Raw genomic sequence first — 23,352 nt, 5'->3', positions numbered from 1 at the left:
TACACCATCCAGCCGACGAACTAGTTAAACTCCTCCCCCGTTTGCGCGCCAGTTCAAAGGTTACGGACAAAATGGCAGAGCATGAATCGGGAGGATTCATTTTATTTTGAGACGTCCGAGGGTTAGGATGAACATAATTGTAGTGGGAACACTGAAAACGAATTCTTGAGCTACGTATACAATGTAAAATCGAAGGTCGACGAGGCCTGTCGATATAGCTTTAAAAGCTTTTTAATTATGAAAAAACTTAGAGGCTATAGATTTACAGGACGTAGTACGGAAAGTGTCAACTAGCGTTAGCCGCCCGCCGTTGACGCTTCGCAAACGTTAATGTTCTGCTAACAGTGCAGTGTTCTTTTTTGCAAAAAAAGCATTTTTGCTTCTTTCCTTGGGAGTTGTGATGAAATATTACAAAAATGCCGCCGTGCACCAACGTTTCTTGACTACTATCCTTAACTAGCCAAGTTCACTTGGGGCTGGAGCTTATCCCAAGTTCCTAAATCCCGAAATAACAGATCATCTTTGAAAGTAAAAAGTGGTAAATACCCTGCAGCTCCCAACGTAGGGACTATCCCGAGCAGTTATCGTACAGTCAGCAGGACACCAAATCCCCTTTGGGACACGGGTATGCATCTTTAAAACCCGAAGATGAATAGGAAGAAAGACAAAGGATTCGAGAGTCCGCGACCATACAAATTATAAGTATTATTTTTCTTTCTTTCGCTCTCTCATACTGCCAGTGTGAGTCCACAGCCTCGCACTTTGCGTTTCTTATGCAGACTGAACGCCGGCGTTGCGATCGCGTCCTTCTGCGCATGTCTCATAGCATCACGTACCTGTAGCTAAAGCTATTAATAAAGTCTAATAAATCTTTGTTTGCTTTTGTACGACCCACCAGGTGGTCTGCATAAATAACATCAACTTTCAGAGGAAGTCCGTGATTGTAAGTGAATCCTTAATGCATTACTTAATACGAGTACAGTCACATTCAAATCTAATCGTAGCCAAGATGCTGGGAAAATGATTATATTTTTGTAATTAGCACGTGTCGTTATATTAAAATCGATCAGATCCTACCATTGACCTGTCAGTGAGCATTGGCGCCTTAACGTGGTCGGTCTGATGTCCCTGGCAGGGCTATGTCGAGCTGACCATCTTCCCCACGGTTGTGAACTTAAACCGCATCAAACTGAGCAGTAAGCAGTGCAGGATATATCGGGTTCGTGTCAACGACTTGGAGGCACCGTTCATTTACAACGACCCCACCCTGGAAGTCTGTCACCATGAGTCCAAACAGTAAGTGTCCCCTCTGTTTGTTCGGAAAACTTGGAAAATTGCAGATTGTTTTTTCTGACTGAGACTCAGTAGTGGATACTTGTTGGCTCAACATGCACACCGACATCGCAATTAAATAGTGATGTATACGGGGGGCAGGAATGCACCCATATTTGTAAAAAACAATAGGTGAGCTTCTTCAAAGACTTTTAGGTATTCACTCTATGAATGTGCACAAGGCGAGTAAAAAATTCATACTCGTAGTGTCCACCAGGCTCGAGGGTATAAAAGTTCTTTAATTTGCCCTGTTAAGGTTTGTACAAGCAGCATAATTTTATGCTACAATGCTTGTTGATTATTGGTTCAAGTGGTGACATGAGGAAAAAGGCTCAGGCTCTGTTTATATGTTTAATGTGTCACATGTACCTAAGCCAACGGACCTCTGCCCTCCAGGAGGAACCTGAATTACTTCTCCAGCGCTTATACGGCGGCAGTGAGTGCCGTGGATCCCGATGCTGGCAACGGGGAGCTATGCATTAAGGTCCCCTCGGAGCTCTGGAAGCAGGGGGACGGTAAGAGAGGAGTGACCCACGTTTGACATGGGCGTGGCCCTGAATAGCTGGGATGAGGCCACATCTCTGGGCCAATTTGTGGCTGTCTGGGTTATGACTCTGTGTCTCCAGTCATCAGGGGGCCAGTTCAGATTCTGTGGTCGGCAGAGTAAGTTCACTGTTTAGCCCTTAACCCAGTTACCCCAGGGACCGTCTGACCCTACCTTCTCAATTGTATGGCGCTTTGGATAAACGCTTCCATTAAATATATCTAGCATTGCTCAAGGGAGCGCTGTGTCATAGTGCTACTCACCCTGCAGAGCTGAAGGTCCTGAAGGTGTACATCGAGTTCTCCCTGGACCAGCCCAAAGGAGGCCTGCACTTCGTGGTGCCCGACGTGGAGGGGAGCATGGCTGAAAGAGGGGCCCACGTCTTCTCCTTTGGATACCAGAACTCCACACGGTAACGCCTGAGAGCCAGTGCCAATGAGATTTAAATGGCGTTTTTCATTTAAAAAGTGTTCCTTGTTTGGCTGCTACCGATGCCAAGAATATGAGTTTGCATGGTGCGTGAGGACGTTCAGTAAAAGTGGTGTCTTCCTGCTGTCCTACTGGTGCTGAGGATAGTGGTTTGCATGGTGCGTGAGGACGTTCAGGAAAAGTGGTGTCTTCCTGCTGTCCTACTGGTGCTGAGGATAGTGGTTTGCATGGTGCGTGAGGACGTTCAGGAAAAGTGGTGTCTTCCTGCTGTCCTACTGGTGCTGAGGATAGTGGTTTGCATGGTGCGTGAGGACGTTCAGTGATAGTAACATCTTCTCACTCGTTGACAGGTTTTGGTTTCCTTGTGTGGACTCCTACTCGGAGCTGTGTACATGGAAGCTGGAGTTTACCGTTGACGCATCCATGGTGGCTGTGTCCTGTGGAGACCTGGTAGAGACCATCTACACCCACGACATGCGGAAGAAGACCTTCCACTACATGCTGCCCATCCCAACTGCCGCCCCCAACATCTCTCTGGCTGTGGGGCCATTTGAGATCCTTGTAGACCCTTATATGCATGAGGTAAGGAAGGACGTTGCGATTTGAGATGTGAGGTTTACTTTTTGGCCACTAGAAGACACTTAACCTGAGTTATGGATAGATAAATGATTATGGAAAACGGATGGAAGGTTATAGAGTCAGCTGGGTTAAGAAAATAAATTATGCTAAAACATTCACTGTCATAGAATTTGATAGTTTAATGACTGCTTCATGTCAAGATTATCTCTTGTTAAAATCACTCTACAATTTACTGTGAAAAGCGCATAAGAACTGGGCATTAAAAGATACGCGTCTTCTGCTGTATGGAAATATTTTGGACACCACAAAGATATTGAGTGAAAGCAATTGCTTTGTTGGTGCTACTTTGTCTCTGTTGGCACGACTTGTGACAACGCCACCAACATATGTGACAGACTCCATTGGCAGATAATTAGTTCTATGACTATAGTTTATTTTGAGTACATTTTCAAATCCTATTTTTGCTTCATATCACAGTAGTTATCAAAAAAAAAATCGTATTGCAATGTGAACTTGTTTCCAATATCATGCAGCATAATATTGTAACTGTAATGTCATTAATGTAACTAACTGTCCTAGACCCATTTCTATCCAGCTTCTGGCTCACATTATGTGAATGTTTTTGAGCTTCTAGTTCTGGCCAATAGAGGGAGACATCTGCTATAATGTATCATTCCTAGGCTTTTAAAGAGGATTACCATGCATTATCATTAACCGGTTTAACCCAATCCGGAGCAGTAAATTGACCAATCGTAGGAGGGTTAAGCCAATCATTGGGGCACAGAGTTTCATTTTTCCTTTCACTGCTGCAGAGTTGTGGATGTTATGTTTTCACTCTCCCAGGACAAAGGTTAGAGGTATGAGTGACTTCCTCTGCTGCAGCATGGAGAGCTGTCAGCCATAGCAACCAGCATTTGGGGATTTGTTTTTAGCATATTTTGGCAGTATTAAGCTACAGGAATACTGGTGTGTTCTATAAACAGTGTTGTGGTGCCAGGGAAATGTCAGACTGTTTGTGGTTGGTATGTGTTTACCAGCAGCTCTGAGATCTGTAATTTCAGATCCGAAGTGGTTCATTTTCATCCTGTTTTCATGGTTATTTCACTAACTGTAAACTTGTAAGCACATTTTTATTTATTCCCACATTTTATTACATTTTATCATTACTTGCTTAAAACACAGTGAGATATATTCCTGTCTGTTTTTCCCCAGAGTACTGCATTAAAAATAGATGTGAAGAGAAACATCCTTTATTTTCTTGTATTTCAGTGAGACCTCCTATTTTCCAGGTTACACATTTCTGTCTGCCTCAGCTCTTACCCTTACTGAAGCACTCCATGTCCTATCTTCATGAGATCTTCGAGTTCTACGAAGAGATTCTCACCTGCCGCTACCCGTACTCCTGTTTCAAGACCGTGTTTGTCGACGAGGCCTATGTCCAGGTCTCCTCTTATGCATCCATGAGTATCTTCAGGTATCAGTCACACAATTTTTATTTATTTATTTATTTTTACCCAAAAGCATCATTCGAGATTTATTGTGTAAACTTGCCAAGATTTCTGTGGATGTGAAGTTCAGGTGGTGTCCATGGGTCGGTGTGGAGGTTATGAGCCTGGTACTGTCACCTCACGCCTTCTGTGTCTGGCCTCCACTCCGTGGACGTGGAGTTTGCAGTTACTCACCTTTGCCTACTTTGCGCTCCTTCTGAGGTCCAGAGACACGCATCTCAAATCCGCTCAAATCAGAGTTTTTTTTGGCGCAGGCACAGTTACACTCAGTACTATGTGCATTGAGATGCTTGTTTGCTTAACTCCAAATCTGTGGTTGCAGGAGACATACTTATAAAGAGAAAAAACATAAAAAAATAAACTTTAAACTTTCATTGTACATTACCATAAGTAGTGTGGAGTATCAGGTGGTTGTCCACGTGTCAGTGAATAGGTATTTCCTTACAGAAATGTTCATATGGGCCTGGACATGCGAGTTGTAGTGGAACATGGATTACACAAAGGTCCTAGACATTGTCCCTATTAAGAATCTGAAGTGCCTGAGGACAGAAGCTCCTCCCCAGCCCTTCTGTGCTGGCCTTCAGGCGGCCAGAACCTCAGCACAGAAAAGAGGCTATTGCTGCAGTGGCTGCGATCCCTAATGATGTTCCTGGCCCTGCACCCAGTTAAGCTAATCGGTGTAGTAATTTGTTGGCTGACATCCCATCCAGTGTACCCCAGCCATGTGCCCTGTGATTGGTTGGCATCCCGTCTAGGGTACCCCAGCCGTGTGTGTGCACTGAAGCTGTTAAAACGCTGAGGGCAGTTTTCAGGTTGCTTGCGTCGACTCACCAAATCCCCCACCCCCCTTCTCCCCGCCGGCACGCCGACCCCGTTCCGGAACCTTCAGCACCAACCTGCTGCACAGCGCGATGATCATTGACCAGACGCCCAACACCAGACGCTGCCTGGCCCAGGCTCTTGCCCACCAGTTCTTCGGCTGCTTCATATCCCGGATGTCATGGTGAGCAGTCTGAGGCGTCGCCGGCTCCGGTACGGGGGCCTCCGGCACCTCGGCTCATTGTCTGCTGGCTCAGGCTCCAGTCTCCGCTAACTCTGTGCCCCTTTGCCGTGCGCTCGTGATGTACTATCTGCCTTGCGTTAATGTCACTAGACAGTAGCATCTGCTTTATAAATAAATGCGATGTAACGTCTAGCTGCACGTCGACTTGGTGGGAAACACTTTAATATCATATATGAGTTTCGGTAAACTTTGCCTAGGGCTCAGGGTTCAAAAGATGGACACCACGGCTGTGGCCTCATTACCCTGCAGTGATCAGGATGCGTCTGCAGAGGCTCTCTGTTATTTTGACCTTCTGCTAAGCCACTAATTGTAGTAATTTGGCAGCAGAAAAAAAAAAAAAAAGCAGAAATGTTTCTGTTCGTCGCTGGAAAATCTGGATGAAACTGGTTGTACAATAATATTGTGCATGAAGTGAAATGAAGCTGGCATGAAACTGGGAGCTTCATTATGTGTGTGTGTGTGTGTGTGTGTGTATAATTGCTTTGCATCAGTGGCTGGCATCCGGCCTGACGTGATGCAAGGCCTCTCCTCTGGCCGGCTTTCTCTCTGACGCCGAAATTTCGCAAGGGGCGTCCAAACGTTTGAAGGCTCGCAAACAATAGACCCCCTGTGAGCGAAGTGGGCGCGCAAAGCTAAGTCAGATGTGGAAGCTCGGGTTACCCGCCTTGTTTATTTGCGTTTCGTAAGCCCCCCTCAGAAAACCCGAGCCGTGAGGCCTTTGATATAGGGGCCCGACGGCCTGCTTGCAATTAATCGTGCGGTTTAATTTCGCTCAGGCCTGTAATCAAAGCCAGCCCTTTTGGGACTGAGCTCACTTTTGGCCAGTGAAAGAGGGGTTTTGGGGGGGGCCGTGTTACTTTGTGTTTGCTGGGGCCCGAATGAGTATGGGGTGGGAGTAGGTGGCTTTAAGGGTCAAACGCCCGAAGGGCCAGTGAGGAAAGAGCCACTGAAGATGAACAAATTGAATCAGCCTGTCGGGGTTATGGCACTGCTGTAACAGAGCGGCCGGTGAAAAGAGAGCCAGACATCGCTTTCGGGGTTTCGCGGCGATTAAATGCTCGTTAGAGTTCCTTCTTGTTCCTCTGCCATTCTGGAGAAGACCTCCCAGGCAGCCAGAGGATCAGATACCGGCTTCAGTCATGGTGTTTTTCAAGGATTTTTGTACTTGGGCTGATTTAATAGTCTTTTCTGCAGCTGATGCTCAGTGTCTCTTTAATCCACCCCCACACCTTGGTTCTGAATGAGGGCTTTTAGCTGCTTTAAAAGAGCTGGGCAGGTCAGCTGGCTAATGATCATTGCCCGTGTGCCCAAAGATCCGGGTTCAAGAATGAGGCTGGCCAAGTAAAAACCATTTTGGGGGTCGTTTGAGACTCAGCGGGTTAGGATGCCGTGGTTGTGATTGAAAGGTCGCTGGTTCGAATCTTAAGGTCGGCAGAGTGATTTCACCATTAAGCTATTGAGCAAGGCCCTTAACCCCCAATTGCACCCCCATTTCTTGCCCTCTGCCCCCCCCCCCCCCCATCATGCCCTACAGGTCTGACGAGTGGGTGCTGAAGGGGATCTCGGGCTACATCTACGGGCTGTACCTGAAGAAGACTTTTGGCGTGAACGAGTACCGCCATTGGATCAAAGAGGCGAGTGGGCGGGGCATTGCTGGGAGAGGTGACACGGTTCGGGGGGGGGACACACTGACCCGCAGAGGCGGGCATTTCTGGTCCAGAAAGTAAAAATCCAAACCAGGATTTTGTTTCAACCAACCAGTTGAGTACTCGCTGAACGTGACTCTTTATACTCAACTGGTTGGTTGAAACAAAATCCTGGTTTGGATTTTTACTTTCTGGACCTGAAATGTCCGCCTCTGCTGACCCGCCACGTCTCTGATCTGCAGGAGCTGGACAAGATCGTGGAGTACGAGCTGAAAATTGGGGGCGTCTTGCTGCACCCCACGTTCGGGAGCGGCAAAGAGAAGGACAAGTAAGACAAGGCCCCCCTCCCACACCCGCCAACTGGAGTCTGCGTGCGCGAGCTGTCAGCAGATATTTCCCTCTAAACAAAAGCAGGGGTCGTCCTAGGTTTTGGGTCTGCTGACTGGAGCGTGGGGGCTCCTTTGGGGGTGCCTCATCCCAATATGCTCCCCTAAAACATCAACGAATTCGGGTTTCGGCCAAGAAAATCATCTGTTTTGCTGTGACATGGGCGGCCGCAAGCGGCCTGCTGAGTTTCCATGGATGACTAAGACTTTCCGACACAGAGCTTTATTGGCCGACTCTTGTTCTTTTATTGTAATGGTTGATAACATCTCTGAAACAAAACACACCGTAGTCTTGTGTCCCGGGGAAAGCTGTGTGAAGTGGATGGCTAGTGGTCCTGACCCTCATAAGGAAGATGCTGGTGTTTGTCCCTTTTAGCCCGTCCCCCCATCTGCACTTTTCCATCAAACACCCGCACACGCTGTCTTGGGAGTACTACAAGATGTTCCAGTGCAAGGCCCACCTGGTGATGCGACTAATCGAGAACCGGATCAGCATGGAGTTCATGCTGCAGGTGAGGCTCCCCGCATGGGTACTGGGTTTGGCTTCGGCCACTTCCAGGTCCTGGTAGCCATTCAGAAGGTCCATTTCCTTTCTTTATCAATGCCAAAACTCTTCCACCGGAAAACAGCTCATCACTCCAGTAGCAAGAAGAAAGATCATTACGTATGCTTAGTCTGCATAGGTATAATATCACTCTAATCCAGGCCTGTGGATCAGAAGTTCAGCAGAACTTCCACATGCCACTGGGAGAGTTGGGCGCTCTAGGCAGTTGTGGCTGGGGCAGATGGCCTGGCTCAGGTGAACTGGCTCAAGTGACCTCTCTCCTCTCCTGCTGCCCTGAAGGTCTTTAACAAGCTGCTGAGTCTGGCCAGCACAGCCTCCTCCCAGAAGTACCAGTCCCATATGTGGAGTCAGATGCTGGTGTCCACCTCTGGTTTCCTCAAGTCCATCTCCAACGTTTCAGGCAAGGACATCGGGCCCCTGATCAAACAGTGGGTGTATCCTTTTTCCTGTCCAGTCAGATTTAAGTGTGAATGGGGCAGATCTTTATTTGTGTGGCATGCAATGCGATCTTCCACTTGAAGTTGTATCCACAACTAGAGCTTGTGGGTATTTTATAACTTTTTATTTGAATTCTGAACAATGTTTGATTGCCCCTTTCAGTCCCTGATGAGTAACATCTGGGAAGGACTTGGCAGTGTCGATCTTCTTAATTTTCATGACCTCTGTCTGAATATCTTACCATGTTAGCCCAAAGGTGAACCTCAAGGTCCCTCCTTGACTCACAATCTCAGAGACCAGAGTGGGGTTGTGAAGTTTTTTGGTAGCTTCGCATTTAACAGGAAGAGGAATGTCTTGGAGCTGGAAATACGGCAGGACTACACCTCATCCGGCACCCAGAAATACGTGGTGAGTTCCCTTCTGGGAATAAGCCTGCATTTCGCCCCCGCTCAGGCTCCTAAGCGCGACACGATGTCCGTTTTCCCCAGGGCCCCATCAAAGTGACCGTGCAGGAGCTCGACGGCTCCTTCAACCACACGCTGCAGATAGAGGAGAACAGCCTCAAGCATGACATCCCCTGTCACTCAAAGAGCAGACGGTCTGCCCCTTGCCGTCTTTCTGACAGCCGCTTGGTGGTTTTTAATGCCCTTGAAAGTTGTTCTATGACGAGCTTGTTGGTTTTCGGTTGTTTTCCCGACATCCAGGAACAAGAAGAAGAAGATTCCCCTGATGAACGGAGAAGAAGTGGACATGGACTTGTCTGCCATGGAGTAAGTCCGCCTTAGTCGACATGGCCCGCCAATATTGGCCTTTGGCTGTTGCCCAGTGGTGTTGCCCAACTGCTTAGTACAATCATTGGACATGTATATATCCAAGCTAATGGGTCAGGCCTTTTTTCCACAGAAGGCAGGGCACTAGAGACAGGAGTAGGCCCCAAAGCGCTCTGCGTCAGCTAGGGTCAGTGTCTCCAGGCGAGCGGTGAGGATATGGACAGCCGCGGTGGGCAGGATTTTGGAATGCCAGTACTGGTAGCAAAGCGAATAAGCACACGTACTTAGGGTTCCCAGTGCGCTTACGTATGTTTGTTCAACTTGAATGAATCTCAGATGAACCCTAATAAAAATACAGCTTAGGGTGCAGCCCAGTGTGGGAATGATCCTTTAGTCGGTAGAGAAAGGCAACGTACAATAACAGTAGGATCATGTTATTCACGGAGTCCCAGCAGGGAAGTGAGCTTGATGAGCCGTCTTTTCTGTGAATCCCCCCCCCCCCCCCCTCCCAGCGCTGACTCCCCCCTGCTGTGGATCCGGATCGACCCGGACATGTCCATCCTGCGGAAGGTGGAGTTTGAGCAGGCGGACTTCATGTGGCAGTACCAACTGCGCTACGAACGGGACGTGGTGGCCCAGGAGGAGGCCATATCGGCGCTGGAGAAGTTCCCCACGCCGGCGTCGCGCCTGGCCCTCACCGACATCCTGGAACAGGAGCAGTGCTTCTACAAAGTGCGCATGCAGGCCTGCTTCTGCCTGGCCAAGGTCAGGGGGCGCCGCTGCATCCCGCCGTACCGTCTCTTTATCCCTCGTTCCTCCGGCCTGGCCTATAATTTGGTGCAGAGTAAATCCCTGCTGCCGAAAGGCTGCATCCCCAACGCAGACGTGCCGTGCGCTTCTGCTGCTGTCGGCAGTTAATTATTCCGCTTAGTTCTGGAATCGCGATATATGTCTGTGGCAGGTGAGCATTACGCAGCAAATTCGCGCCTGGTCGTGCAATTAATTCCGCACTGGGTGTTTGCATCATTTTTTTTTTAATCTGCAGGTGAGGGGGCTGCATAATGAAGCTATAGTCCTTGCTGCTGTATCATTGCAGGGATAAAATTGGGTTGGTCTAGTTATTTTCCAACGGTAGCATCAACGAGCACATGGAGTCCCTCCAGGCACTAATCAGAACTGTCTTGACTGGCCTTTTTCTTTCTTTCTTTATTTTTCTCAGGGTTTCCATTTCTGATTTATTTTTTTTTGAAAAAACCAAGGAACAGACAAGGATCTCGGTTATGACACAAGCGTTTAAGGGGATCCTCTAATTTGTCCTGTTTGGGCTGTTCAATCATGATGATACCTTTGTTATTCCACAGAGTCAAAGTACCTGTTTCACATTCTTGACAGGTGATGTCTCTCTGACTCATGGTTGGCCCTGGTGCTTGATGTCCGCATGTAAACACCCAGGGTTGCGTTTTGTTACCCAGCCTGCTCTGAAGCGGCTGCTGTCCCATATTCGGCCCCATATTCTGCCCCCTCCTTCACCAGTCACTGTTAGACACTGAAGAATCTTTCAGAAAGTAGATGAAATCTCAAAACTGTGTGATGGATGGATCTTGTGCAATATCCCCATAAAGACGCTGACCAGCGGTTGTCTGATCTCCACGGCAGATCGCCAACTCGATGATGAGCACATGGACGGGACCACCTGCCATGAAGTCCCTGTTCACCAGAATGTTCTGCTGCAAGAGCTGCCCCAACATTGTCAAGACCAACAACTTCATTAACTTTCAGAGCTACTTCTTGCAGAAGGTAATGCCTCCATATCTAGGTGTCTTCATGCGGCTCCTGTGTTGGGAACACGGATGAATCTTCTGGCCAGAGCTCAATGGAAATGCTTTCCGCCGAGGTCTTGCAGTTCACTATTGATTTACAGTAATAAAATCTCATCAGTAGTACAAAAGTAGACTAGGGCTGCCACTAAAGACTATTTTTCAATAGATTAATCAGTCGACTCTTTTATCAAATGGTTGATTAATCTAAATGATTGATTTTGCTTCGGAAAATCAACTTCACCGTTTAAGTAAATTTTATTCTAGCAGCAAACTGTATGCCATTGCAGGACTTTGGATAACGTACAGTGGCTTTTCAGCACTATATACACATTAGTTTCGCCCACAATTTGATAAGCAAATTAGTGCTATGCCTAAATGACATGCATATTGTGATGCACAGAAGTTAGTAATCTGTACAAATTTGGCGCATCCTCTTGGTTAATAAATAGAATTAGAATAAGAATTAGAATAAGACCAAATTTTAGCCTAAACATTTTCACAAACACTTATCCGATGAAGATTCTAAAGTAGCAGGCAGACAACTTTATGGCTTTAATATTGAGTGTGTTTAGCAGTTTCAAAAGCTATTAAAAAGCTCTCCATACTAATGGTAATTTAATGAACATGAACAGACAACACGGTGGTTTGCCAGTGTAGAATGGCACCGGTGTGTTTTCACTGAAGGTGCTCGTGCATAGCGCTAATACCGCCGTGCTATGCCGTCTCACTTTGCGCAGTAAAATCACCTTTTTGTTTTGTGATAATTTGAACAACTCCCATAATTACGTACTGATATTAAAGGAAAACATTTGTTATAATGAACTGAAGTGTTTTAGAAAACATTAAGGTAATTATATTAAAATAAAAAAATGATGCATCGATTTAAAACATTGATGCCAACTAATCGCGGCAGCCCTAAAATAAACCCGGATTCCTGTATTTAATAAGCGGTATGGCATTACATATTTATTTCCTAATATATGGATTATGATAATTAAAGGGAGAAGGGGGGGGGGCATATGGGGGCAGCATGTGGCCAAGTGGGTTAAGCCTCTGTGCCTGTGATCAGAAGGTTCCTGGTTCATGTGTCGCCGCACGTCTGTGGGTCTGTGAGGCCCTTAACCCCCTGGGCGCTGCTGTGGGTGGCTGCCCTTCACAGACAACTTGCAGGTCATGGAGCGCAAGATGGGGGGGGCGTAAAGAGAATTTCTGGTGAAAATCTTTGGTCCCTCTTCCTTTTTTCCTTTTGCACTGATTTATGCACCGTTTCTGCTCCACCTGATTGCAGACCATGCCAGTTGCAATGGCTTTGCTCAGAGATGTTCAGAATCTTTGCCCAAAAGAGGTTCTGAACTTCATCCTGGACCTCATCAAGTACAACGACAACCGGAAGAACAAGGTGAGGAACCTCTCATGAGTCAGTCTCTCCCGTGAATGTCCCTGTCAATGGAATTTGATGCTGACTTCTATAAGAGCAGCAGGGGAACTTAACTGGGCATTCATTGTCTCAATCTCCCAGTTCTCGGATAACTACTACCGCGCCGAGCTGATCGACGCCCTCACCAATTCACTGACCCCGGCGATCAGCATCAGCAACGAGGTTCGCACAGTGGACAACCTGAATGCTGACGTGCGCCTCATCCTTGAGGAGATCACGCGCTTCCTCAACATGGAGAAGCTTCTGCCCAGCTTCAGGAACACCATCACAGTCAGGTAACTGAAGCAGGGCACAGTCAGGACTTATGGAAAGGGGCCCCAGCTGAAAGCTGATTGGCCCCTGAAGCGTCGCCTCGCTTGTCACTCACCGGCTGAAAACATATCATTGGGTAATAGTTTTTTTCATCATTACCCCTGACAACATTGACCTGAGGTCTGCTTTTGTTTGGGTAACTTTGGGGACAAATCTTTATTTTACACCATTAGAAGGAGAGGTTAGTTTTCATAGCTGAATGTTCTGGTGATGTCAGCCTTTGTTTTTCTGCACCACCAATGGTCCAGTGAACATCTCGTAAGGGTGAGCTGAGATGGATTTCAGTCCTCGACGGCGGTATTAGATGTCTTGTTTGGGCACACGGTCGGCTGTATAATTCAAAACGGCATCTCCTTTCCCAAGTGCCAAAAACAAGACTAAAGTGAGAATAAATCTGAAAATTTGTGATGTATTTGTGCCGGTGGTGACATCACCCAACCACTATGAATCACCCACCCATGCTTAGAGCAAATGAATGTAGGGTTTAATCACAGGGACGGCAATGTATGTGTTTCAGCTGCCTGAGAGCCATCAGGATGCTGCAGAAGAATGGCCACATCCCTAGCGACCCCTCGCTCTTCAAGTCCTACGCCGAGTACGGGCACTTTGTGGATGTACGCGTCGCCGCCCTAGAGGCCGTAGTGGATTACACCAGAGGTACTGACCCCTCGCCTCTGATAAGTCTGGATTGAAATTCTCTTGCACAAATGTGAAACATAAAAGCGATGGTGCCATTAATAATTTCTCAAAAGTATTTTATACTCGATACAACCTTTCAAATATTTTAAATGTAAAGTGTGTGAGACTCTATTATGTGATAGACGTGTGGGATTTGCACGCATCTGATCGGCTGCCTTTTGTGAGTTCTCTCTGCAAGATGAAATGAAATGTTTAAGCCTGAAAGGTTTTAATTACAGACCTCGTGAGTTTACTGACTTTGTTTTTGGGGGAGATGAAAACATCCATTATATTTTATGTGGAAAAAAACCTCAGTGAAAAAGTGGCACTCGGGATTTACGAGAAAGGATGACCCGATCGTCTTTCAGGCTGTTTGTTTTGAGTTTCAGCGGTGTCTTGCCAATTAGAGGAGAGAGATAAGGTGTATTTCCCTGGGGATGCTGTCAAAGACTCCTTATAAATATTTTCCTCTGAAATTTGCCGTTTTCAGAGATACTAGTAACAGATGTGGAGCCAAGCTGAGTGGGTTGTTGCCTGACCTTCTCGTTTAAGGCCGACCTCGAAAGCTTGTTATGAACAGACAGAATTTGCATTTGGTTCCCTTAAGTGTCCCAAACACACGGCTCCTTTGAGCCTCTTTTCGGATCATGGCCTTGCCTTGTAACCGGGCTTTTCCCTCCTCCAGCGTACGTTTTACAGCCCCCGCTCCCATCCTCCTCTGCCCCCCCCGCGGTAAATGGCACCTTTTATTCCGAGACGGGCCCGCTCTGCTGTTCCGTGGGCATGTGGGGACCCCCCACTGCGCTCGCACCCCCGACCTCACCACGCGCTGCGTCGTTAGGATAGACCTCGTTAATCAGCCGCACGGCCTGCTGAAAGGCCCTCTGAAAGGCCTCCTTCACCTCGTGTGTCTTGGCAGTGGACAGGAGCTCCGGGGAGCTGCAGTGGCTGCTGGATATGGTGCAGAATGACCCTGTGCACTACGTGAGGTGAGCCCTCCAGCCTGCTTACCTTTCTGCCCATATAGTATGGAGACCCTCCCTCTGGTCTCTCCTCCTAGCTTAAGTATCTGAAATGCTGGTGTAGTGCATTTGATGCTAAGTCATAAAGTACCATTCGATGTCTACTGGTCTGATATGTAACATCTTATATAAAAGTGCCATCTGCGATGGCAGATGCAGGATTAGCATAGCAAGCCCCAGTCTTGTCACTGTTTCTCTTTTAGGCACAAAGTCTTGAGCTTGCTGGCTAAAAACCCGCCGTTCACCAAGGCGGCCGAATCGTCCCTCTGCAACGAGGCGCTGGTGGACCAGCTGTGGAAGCTAATGAACTCAGGTGAGCTTTGGCCACCGCCAGGTCCGGCCTGGTCCAGTCTGGTCCGGCCCAGCCCGCCGGATCCCAGCTACCTGCTGACATCGGACTGCCGTTTGCCCTGTTGTGTGTGACCCTTCCCCTCTACCAGCAGGCCCCACGTTCCCCCGAGACGTGGAGAAACTCATAAACCTTCCCCTTCAAGCTGACTGGTGGGGGAGGGGGGAGAGAGGAGCGGTTTATGACCCGTTTCAGATTACTGGCCGCACTCGAGAAAATGAGCTGTTTTACAGCGTTTGGCCACGTCTGGGTTTATTCTACGGCCGCGTTTTGACGGCAAGGGTCAGAGGTGTAAATTTCAACATTAGGTTTTACTCCTGCGCGGACCCCCCCTCCCACTCTCCCTCTGCCAGACTATGCCAGCTTTCGGCCTCTCCACTTAATGCCCTATTGATCACGCTTGGGGTGTTATCCCCCCCATCTTTTGCAAATTAACGGTAATGGGGTCTTGCTTGGCCTTCTAGCTGTGAAATTGCTCTCGCTGAAGCTGAGCGCGTGGTGCCGCATGGATGACACTGTGGTCAGAGCCGTGCTGGTCCAGCCTACTCTGGCAGACCTGAGGCATTGAGGGTCCATAATATCAGCTTTCTGGTTTGTTGTTATTTCCAAGACCTGGGGAGGAATATGCGCTGGTGTTGTTGTCTTGGCAACTCCAGGGCCATCTTAGCCACTTCATTAGCTTCTCCTAGCGAGTACTGTGTAGGACCCACTGTTGCTTCCAGAACCTCCAGGTACAGCCCAGGACCTACCAGTTTAGTGGGAGCTCACGAAAGGAAGTATGACACATTCCTGCCGTCTGTAGTGTCAGGGTCTCCTCCTCAGGCAAAAGTCAACAACCCTTTAGCCTCCCTTACTAGGGTTGCAGTGAATCGTTTTGGATATATATGAGTCACATTACACCTTGATTACGTTTTTCAGTGTCACCTGTCTGTGAGGACCCAGATTAGACCTCATCATGTTAGATGTTAGATGAAGATGTCGTCGTCCCTTAGAACGGTTTGCTGTGGCTTCTTTGATTTAAAAAAAATAAACTCCTACATCACCTAGACCGGAGATTGCAAAGGCCCAGTCCAATCAAGACACATCCTGGGAAATTTATTCTAGGATGCACTGGCCAAGGGCCGGTCGAGTAAGTTAAGCAACTTCTGCTTCTTTGCTCAAGTAAACCATCCATATATCCATAATGCTTAATCAGCAGTAGGTCTGCAACTCTGTGCATCCCCTTGTTGGCCTCCAAGGTGGGTGGGGAGTAGGGATGGTAAACTAAAGTTATTCAGATATGGCTGCACACCCCAAAAATATTGTTCTACACCGTGATGGTGCCTGCATTTTGGAAAACAGATTTACGACTGTCTCAAATAATTGACACTGGCCAAGGTTTATAATAATAGAATCTCTGTCACCTGATATATTTATGACCAAGCTTCCTCTTTTTGCCATGCGGAGAGGCATATTGGAGACAGTTGGCACTTTAAAGGATATAAAAAGCCTGCAGTCTGGCCAGGCACATGTTGATTGTTTGCTGCATGCTGATTTGCTGGCTGGTGTTGGCCTACAAGCAGCTCCTCGTCCAACTTTAAACAATAGTAAAGGTGTGATCCACACCAGAGAACTGGATGACGTGGATGAGGAAGATTGGGTTATTGACCTAAGGCAACGAGGTGTGATAAATGTTAGACCGATAATAATTAGACAAGAAAACCGGACTATCAAAAGAGGAACTTACATCATCTCGTTTAGTAGGCCACATCAACCAGGATTCAAATAGGCTATCTGGGTATTCTGGTGGATTTGTTTATCGCCAACCCTCTCCGATGTTTATCGCCAGAAATACGGTCATGGATTTAAAACCTGCAAAAATAAACGTATCTGCTGTAAACATGGTGAGGAAGGTCACGAAGTTGGAAACTGCCGTACCAGTGAGATTTTGCAATAGTTACGGTATCCATCTGAATTCTTCAAAGGGATCGCACTGTATGGATTAGAGAAAAGGAAATCTAAACGTTAAGTGTGTCAAAAGAGTGAGTTACCTCGAGGCATGGAAACAGGTGGATTTATCTTTTAACCTTACCAAGTCTTCTGCTTTCTGTTGTCAGGAAGTCCTTTAGAACTAGACCAAACTGACATGGGCAACCAAAGATAAACCCTACTCAATAAATAACAGCAGGAGTTCTTCTCTTACTAGAAGCAAGACAGTGACTTCCCAGAATCACGCTGTCCAGAATTAAAGATCCTCTTCAGAGCAATACAAGAAGTAAAAATAAAACAACCACTAAAGCAAACCAAGACGACTCCCCAAACAAGCAACAGATAAAGGATATTGAAACAGGAGAGGAGATGTCCATGTGAAGCTGGAGTCATTCTGCCAAAGGTAGCACAAAGGGTCCTGTCACCAACCTGCTTGCCCACTTGATGGGTGGTTCTGTTATTCAGTGGAACTGTTGTGGTTTTAGAGCAAATTTTAATCCGTTTGCCTTCTATCTTCAGGAAACTCACCTGGAGCTTAACAACCCAGTGTTTTAAAATAGTGTTGCTGCATTCATCCTGCTTGGTGATACATCCATTTTAGTGAGACAAGTTCTTCATAGTCATGTCTCAATTTCTAGCGACTTGCAGGCAACAGCAGTCTGTTTATCACTTCATAAAACCGTGACCATCTGCTTATTTCCTGCTTAAGTGCTGCTACAGAACATTAATCTGTAAAATCCTTCAGTTATTGTATATATCAGTGTTTCTCAATCCAGTCCCCGGGAACCCAAAGTCAGTCCATGTTTTTGCTCCTTCCCAGCTTCCAATAAGACTGACTGGCAGGAAGCTGGGAGGGAGCAAAAACATGGACTGACTTTGGGTTCCCGGGGACTGGATTGAGAAACACTGATGTGTGTTTGAGTGCGTGCATATATGTGATTTCATGTTCCAGCAGCACAATAACATCCAGACTGAGAAGCTGGTTCAGTCCCTCCCCTAGCGGAGATGGTCTTACCGCGACTTACTGTTTGCACGCCAGGGACCTCCCACGACTGGCGACTGCGGTGTGACGCGGTCAACCTGTACCACACGCTCTTCGGCCTGAGCAGGCCGTCCTGCCTGCCGCTGCCCGAGCTGGGCCTGGTGCTGAACCTCAAGGAGAAGAAAGCCGTGCTCAACCCCACCATCAAGCCCGAGGCCGTGGGCCCCGGCGGGATGACGGCCGCCACGGAGCTCAGCGGCAACGGCAGCATCGGAACCCCTGTCACGGGCTTCCCCGGCAACGTGAGTGCGGGTTAATGTACAGGAGTGAGCCCAGCTGACGATTAGTTCCATTTGAAATTGCAGTCTTAACTAAGGAGGCAGTTTTAATAGATACTGCTGCAATTTCAGGTATGGTAATGGGTAGGAATATCACAGGCAAGTGGCACATTCAGATACTTTAAGCTCAGTTATCTGTAATTGTCCAGTATCACTTAAACAATAGACTGTAGTGCCTTGTACATGGTATTTATTTTATGTAATCACGCCCCCCCCTGCCCCCCAGCTGGAGGAGGAGCACCTTCCCATGGACCCCCCCCCCAGCACCATCATTCCACCTCCCCTAAAACGGAAGGCGGACACACCCCTGGGATCACCACCAGAACCTGGACAGGTACTGTAGCCCGACAGCAGCACTGAAGTCCAATATAATATCAGAGTGAGGAGCCCCCACCCAGGGGCGGGATTGTCGTCTCTGGGGCCCCCATCAAAAAGTCAGTGTGAGTGGTGGTGATCACTGGTGCTGGGACACGGTCGACCCCAGAATCATCTGCAGTAGATCATGCATCTCTGTGCTAACTGGTGGCTTTTAGTAGTGGCTTTTTCCATAATCCTTTTTCCAGTCCAGGGTCACTATGAGCCTGCACCCTGTCCGCACTGACACCCAGGTGTAAATTTACCCTGAAATGAGTCTGCTTATTCAGCCAGACCGAGGCACCGTGCATCTCAATGCGTCCCATTGGTTGGTGGGATGATGTTGACCATGTGCATCTGTCTTGTCCAGTTCAGCGTCCAGGAGGAGGAAGACATCGACATGGACACGGTTCATGACAGCCAGGCCTTCATATATCATCACCTCAATATGCTGGAGAGACCTTCCACGCCAGGTTGGGATGGGGGACAATGTTCATTTACCTTTATTTATGTTGGTGATGAACGTCTGAACTGTTTTTCAAATATTCACATGTTTTTTACTGGGCAATGTCAACAGCAGATGAAAAATGTTGGTCCACGTCCATTAAGCTGGCTGATTTATTGTGCCCCCCCCCCACCCCGGCAGGTAAAGAGCCCCCATCGGTAGAGCCGAGCATCCTGTCCTTGCCGGCCACGCCCCTCCCGATTTTCAGTAAAGAGTCTACCAGCTCCAAACACAGCGGCAGCGAGCACCACCACCACCACCATCACCACCACGACCACAAGAAGAAGAAGAAGAAGCACAAGCACAAACACAAGCACAAGCACAAACACGAGAGCAAGGACAAGGACAAGGAGCGGGAACGCGAGCGGGACGCTCACGCCTTCACCAACAGCCCCGCCAGCGGCCGCTCCCTGCGCTCGCCCTCGCTCTCCGACTGAAGGAGGGGCTCGCCTCTGCCCTCAGGTACATCACCGGGTGCTGCCCCCCCCCTGCCTCCGAGGGGGCAGCTATCAAACGCTCGCTCTGCCCTCTCTCAGGACGCCACCAAAATTGAATGGAACCTCCGATACCAGAAGGTCTGCCTTTCGTGTTCTCTGTCAGGGGCCTCCCCCCCCCCCCCCCCCTCCGGGCAGCTGGAGCTCATGTCCCAATTTCCTTGTCGACTGTATGGCCCCGGGGGCGGGGGCTGGCTGCCCTTAATGAACAAGGAGTGCTTTGGAAGTAGTTCTGTGTGAGGGAACTCTCACCGTGCAACGGCTCAGACCTTTCCTGCTGACAGCCATGAATCTTTCCAGTTTTTTAATACTTACATGTACAGTCCTGGAAGGCGAATCGCAAGCTTCTTAGGAAAGTAGGGAAAGTAGAACATTTTTACCTCCATGTTTGGTTTAATAAAAACATGCATCAGTCTTGCAAGGGGGGAGCTGTTGATGTTCTTGGCCAGAATTTCGTACGTTTTTTAAAATGTTCCATAGAATGTCCTCCTTACGTTCATGTCTTGTGATTTTGATATTCATGCAAACATTGAGGACCTGGGGATTTTTTTATTTTAATAAAGCAGGCATCCCTTCTGTTCTAGGTTTTTGGCTGGAATGTGACATTAAATCCTTAAAATTCTGCTCCGGACAAAAGGATTAGAGCCTGTCTTTATTTATGGTCATATTTGATGTACGGTTGACCTTATACCTGTTTAATGCATTGTGTCTTCAATTGGTTTTAATCTCAAAACTATTTTGTCATTTTTCTTACATTTTCTGTGTACTATTTTCCCTCCTCCTCTCTTCATTGTAGTTTTTAGATTTATTTTTTTCTTTTTTGTATTTACAATTTAGCAACCCCATATGACCACAACTGTCAGAAATAAAATAACCAAATCAGCCAAAGGATTGGTTCACATTCCTGTTTTTATTTCGTAAAGAAATCGTGCAGCGGAACAGCGGAATCCCAATTTTAAAGAACCGTGTATCTCATTGGTATCCTTTACATTCCTCCCCTTGCTTGTAACTCACCACCCCCACACCCACCACCCCCCCCCCCTGTCTGTGCCGACAAGCGGAGGTATACAGCAGACCTGAGCCATCCCCAGAAGCTTGGGGGGGGGGGGGCAAAACTGCTGACACACTGGGACGACGTCCTCTAGCATCATCTAGAACAAGGGGTGTCAACCTCCAGTCCTGGGGGGCCAGAGCCCTACACATGTTTGGGTTTCCGCTCATTTAACACACCTGATTCATCTCCTCCTGCTAATTATCACACAGATCACAGTCATTTGTGGTGGAACTGGGAAAGAACTAAGCTACACAGGGCTCCGGCCCCCCAGGACTGGAGTTTGACACCCCTGATCAAGAGCTTAGTGGCTTAAGGGAACCACACGTGGCAGTCCTGGTTAAACTGTTATGTGAACAGATGTTAAATGTGGCCTTTATGATGGCCTGAATTAGTTATGAATGCAGTAGGACCCAAGGAACGTGAGGATTTGAAACTAGTTTATTGCTCTGCGGCCTGCCAAATGACTTCTCCACAACTTACGAAGATTAGCTGCCATTAGCGCAGCGTTGAAATGTTAAAACCGCACTGAATTCATCAGACCCTCTGTGTAATACATCAGGCACAGTCCCCAGTGGGGGTCTAGCTTTGCTGGCGGAGCTCTTGGCCCGCAGCACAAACCCCCCCACCCCCCCCAAGTCCCAATTTCTGTTTTCACAGATCTGCAGTCTTGAACGCGTAACAGGACAAAAGAAGCAGATTTCAGTGGTGCACTGCGAGCGACGGCAGGTGGGCATTTAGCAAAGTGCAGTGATGCACTGGTTCTCATTCAGGTACCAGGGCAAGCTGACACCAGTGTAACATGCAGTGCGCTTGGAAGCTAGTGGATCAATCCAGTTGTATGTGACTCACCTTAACCAATAAATGCCTGTTCAAAATCTATAGATCAAAGTCTGTATCAATGTCTCTCTTCCCAGTCTTTGGGGACTCTCTGACTGTCTACATTTTTGCAATCTCCCAGCTCTCAACATACCAACATACCTGAACCAAGTATTCGATGTTCTTGTTTGGTACATGTGAGCTGTCTGAGGGTCTCCAAGGACTGGGTTAAGAAACATTGAACTTCATCACAGACCTCTGACAAAAATACATTCTTAAAATATAATTTGAAATATTTGTTTTCTAACTGCTATACAGACGCTCCTCTACTTACGAATGAGAACGGCCGTTCGTAACTTGAAATGTTCGTAAGTCGTTATTCAACACCGTTTTAAGGGTATAGGCAAGTACTAAGAACTAGGATGCTGGGAGTCCGCACGCTACGCTGCTGCGCGGCGGGAGTAGCGGCCAGAAGTCGTACTAGGCGGAATTGGCGCGCAGAAAAAAAAAATTATGTTGCGGACAGGAAACGGGAGCCCAATGAACAAAATTTGGATTTACAATTCGTAAATTGAAAGTTCGTAAGTAGAGGAGCGTCTGTATTTGTTTTTTTATCATTTGATCTTTATTATTTATTTGTGTATTTAGCCAAATATTTTGTCCAAGGTAGTGTACAATTGAGGCAGACCATATATCATCTATTAATTGATGCTCTGATGTTTATATGAACTTGGTGATTATTTCATTGTAGTTACAGATTAGGCATTCATAAATGAATGGATATGAATGTAAGATTAGGAGAAGAGCAGAAATGATTCTACTTTTATTCTGAGCGGATCTTTTGAACAGATTCGGACAGACTGGGGTCCCTCTGAAATACCTCTACCTTGTGGCAATTAGCGGTTTGGGCTCTGAGACCTTTAGTGTTTGCTTTAATTAAGTGTTGATTTTCTACTGTTCATGTTACTTTTAAAACTCCAAGCTAAAGCTGAAATGGAGTGGAGAGCATGCTTTCCTAAAACCTCTTCGAGTAATCTGAAGAGGGAATATGTGTTTGTTTCAGTAAAAGTAAAGATTTCTTAAAAGAATATATTAGAATTACAGTAATCCTGCATTTACCGGATGAAAAATTCGTTTTACAAAAAGAAATACACGGACTGCCGAAACTACGAGTTTTGTTTTTCTTGTAACTTGCATATATTCTTACGTCTATATCCAGTTTGTACCAGTTGTATTTCGCAACACGAATGTTTTCTTATAATTATGAAAATGTCTATTAATTTACAGCACAGCTTTCATTTCAGTAATACACTCAACAGATTTCATTTTTAATTTATTGGCAGTCTTACTTAATCTACTCCCACCCCCGTGCAAGGGACTCCGTCCAGAAAGTGTCATTTTAATTCCCTTACATGACTTGGAGCTGAACTTTAAAAAAAAAAATAATAACAATCAAGTGGCCAAAACCGATCAGGTAAATCAGTTAACTTAAGATTTTTTACCCACCAGTTCAGTTAGTCCTACAATTACCAGACCGGGAGGGGGGGGTCTCGATCAGAGTCATTTGGTACCACAGCCCAAGCCTGAATTCACTCCTGCCTTCTTAAAAAACGTGGATGTTAATCTACGAGGAGAACAAAACGCAATTAATGTTACAGTGGTGCACTTTCACTATTTACCTCTCTATTTAAGCCAAGTGACCGAAAGCGTGAACGGCTGTAATGCCAATGATGAATGCAAGGTACTTTCTTAAAAAGAAAACTTGATGATCAAATGCTATAGATGTAGGCCTATTGTCCCTCTTTCATCGGGAAACAAATTTCACCATAAAGAGAATCACTCATCCGAGTCCCTAACTCGGCTTTTATTTTGCATAGGAAATGTTCCGATCTTTAACCTGCTGCGTCGATTTACACTTCAGGCGCTGACAGGTCAGGTCACTTCTCGGCGCTTTTGTAATTC

The 23,352-nt window shown here is 47.1% G+C and overlaps 2 protein-coding genes across 3 annotated transcripts in view; one reads left to right on the top strand and one right to left on the bottom strand.

Moving 5' to 3' along the window:
* deptor (DEP domain containing MTOR-interacting protein) overlaps positions 1–1,174 on the bottom strand; it is a 43,154-nt gene extending 41,980 nt beyond the window's left edge. The window contains exon 1 of the mRNA XM_023813728.2: positions 1,078–1,174. Within this exon, the coding sequence (XP_023669496.1) occupies positions 1,078–1,098 (21 nt within the window). The 5' untranslated portion in view covers positions 1,099–1,174. The remainder of the gene's footprint in view (positions 1–1,077) is intronic.
* taf2 (TAF2 RNA polymerase II, TATA box binding protein (TBP)-associated factor) lies at positions 47–20,408 on the top strand. 2 transcript variants are annotated; one of them, XM_023813686.2, is made up of 27 exons: positions 47–698; positions 889–943; positions 1,136–1,296; positions 1,729–1,847; positions 2,147–2,288; positions 2,656–2,887; positions 4,174–4,358; positions 5,282–5,395; positions 6,990–7,089; positions 7,344–7,429; positions 7,864–7,999; positions 8,332–8,486; positions 8,784–8,898; positions 8,979–9,088; positions 9,195–9,260; positions 9,394–9,468; positions 9,773–10,025; positions 10,917–11,057; positions 12,369–12,479; positions 12,600–12,793; positions 13,348–13,487; positions 14,428–14,497; positions 14,734–14,843; positions 17,887–18,131; positions 18,394–18,501; positions 18,892–18,994; positions 19,168–20,408. In XM_023813686.2, exons 1-27 carry the CDS (start codon positions 649–651, stop codon positions 19,461–19,463), a joined length of 3,672 nt encoding a protein of 1,223 aa, XP_023669454.1. In that variant the 5' UTR covers positions 47–648; the 3' UTR covers positions 19,464–20,408. The 2 variants fall into 2 exon arrangements, with proteins under 2 accessions (XP_023669454.1, XP_023669460.1); XM_023813692.2 differs by lacking the exon at positions 9,394–9,468.
* Positions 20,409–23,352: the final 2,944 nt, after the last annotated feature.

The sequence above is a fragment of the Paramormyrops kingsleyae genome, chromosome 9 (assembly GCF_048594095.1).
Source record: "Paramormyrops kingsleyae isolate MSU_618 chromosome 9, PKINGS_0.4, whole genome shotgun sequence".
Lineage (NCBI taxonomy): Eukaryota > Metazoa > Chordata > Actinopteri > Osteoglossiformes > Mormyridae > Paramormyrops > Paramormyrops kingsleyae.
The sequence above is the reverse complement of the archived record's forward strand: the minus strand, read 5'-3'. Positions and strand labels throughout refer to the sequence as shown.

Excerpts from the sequence above, each read along its gene's own strand:
- taf2 (XM_023813686.2), top strand. The coding sequence starts at position 649 with ATGAATAGGAAGAAAGACAAAGGATTCGAGAGTCCGCGACCATACAAA. Across the intron at positions 2,289-2,655 it reads GGATACCAGAACTCCACACG|GTTTTGGTTTCCTTGTGTGG; the intron begins GTAACGCCTGAG and ends ACTCGTTGACAG. Across the intron at positions 18,132-18,393 it reads TCACGGGCTTCCCCGGCAAC|CTGGAGGAGGAGCACCTTCC; the intron begins GTGAGTGCGGGT and ends CCTGCCCCCCAG.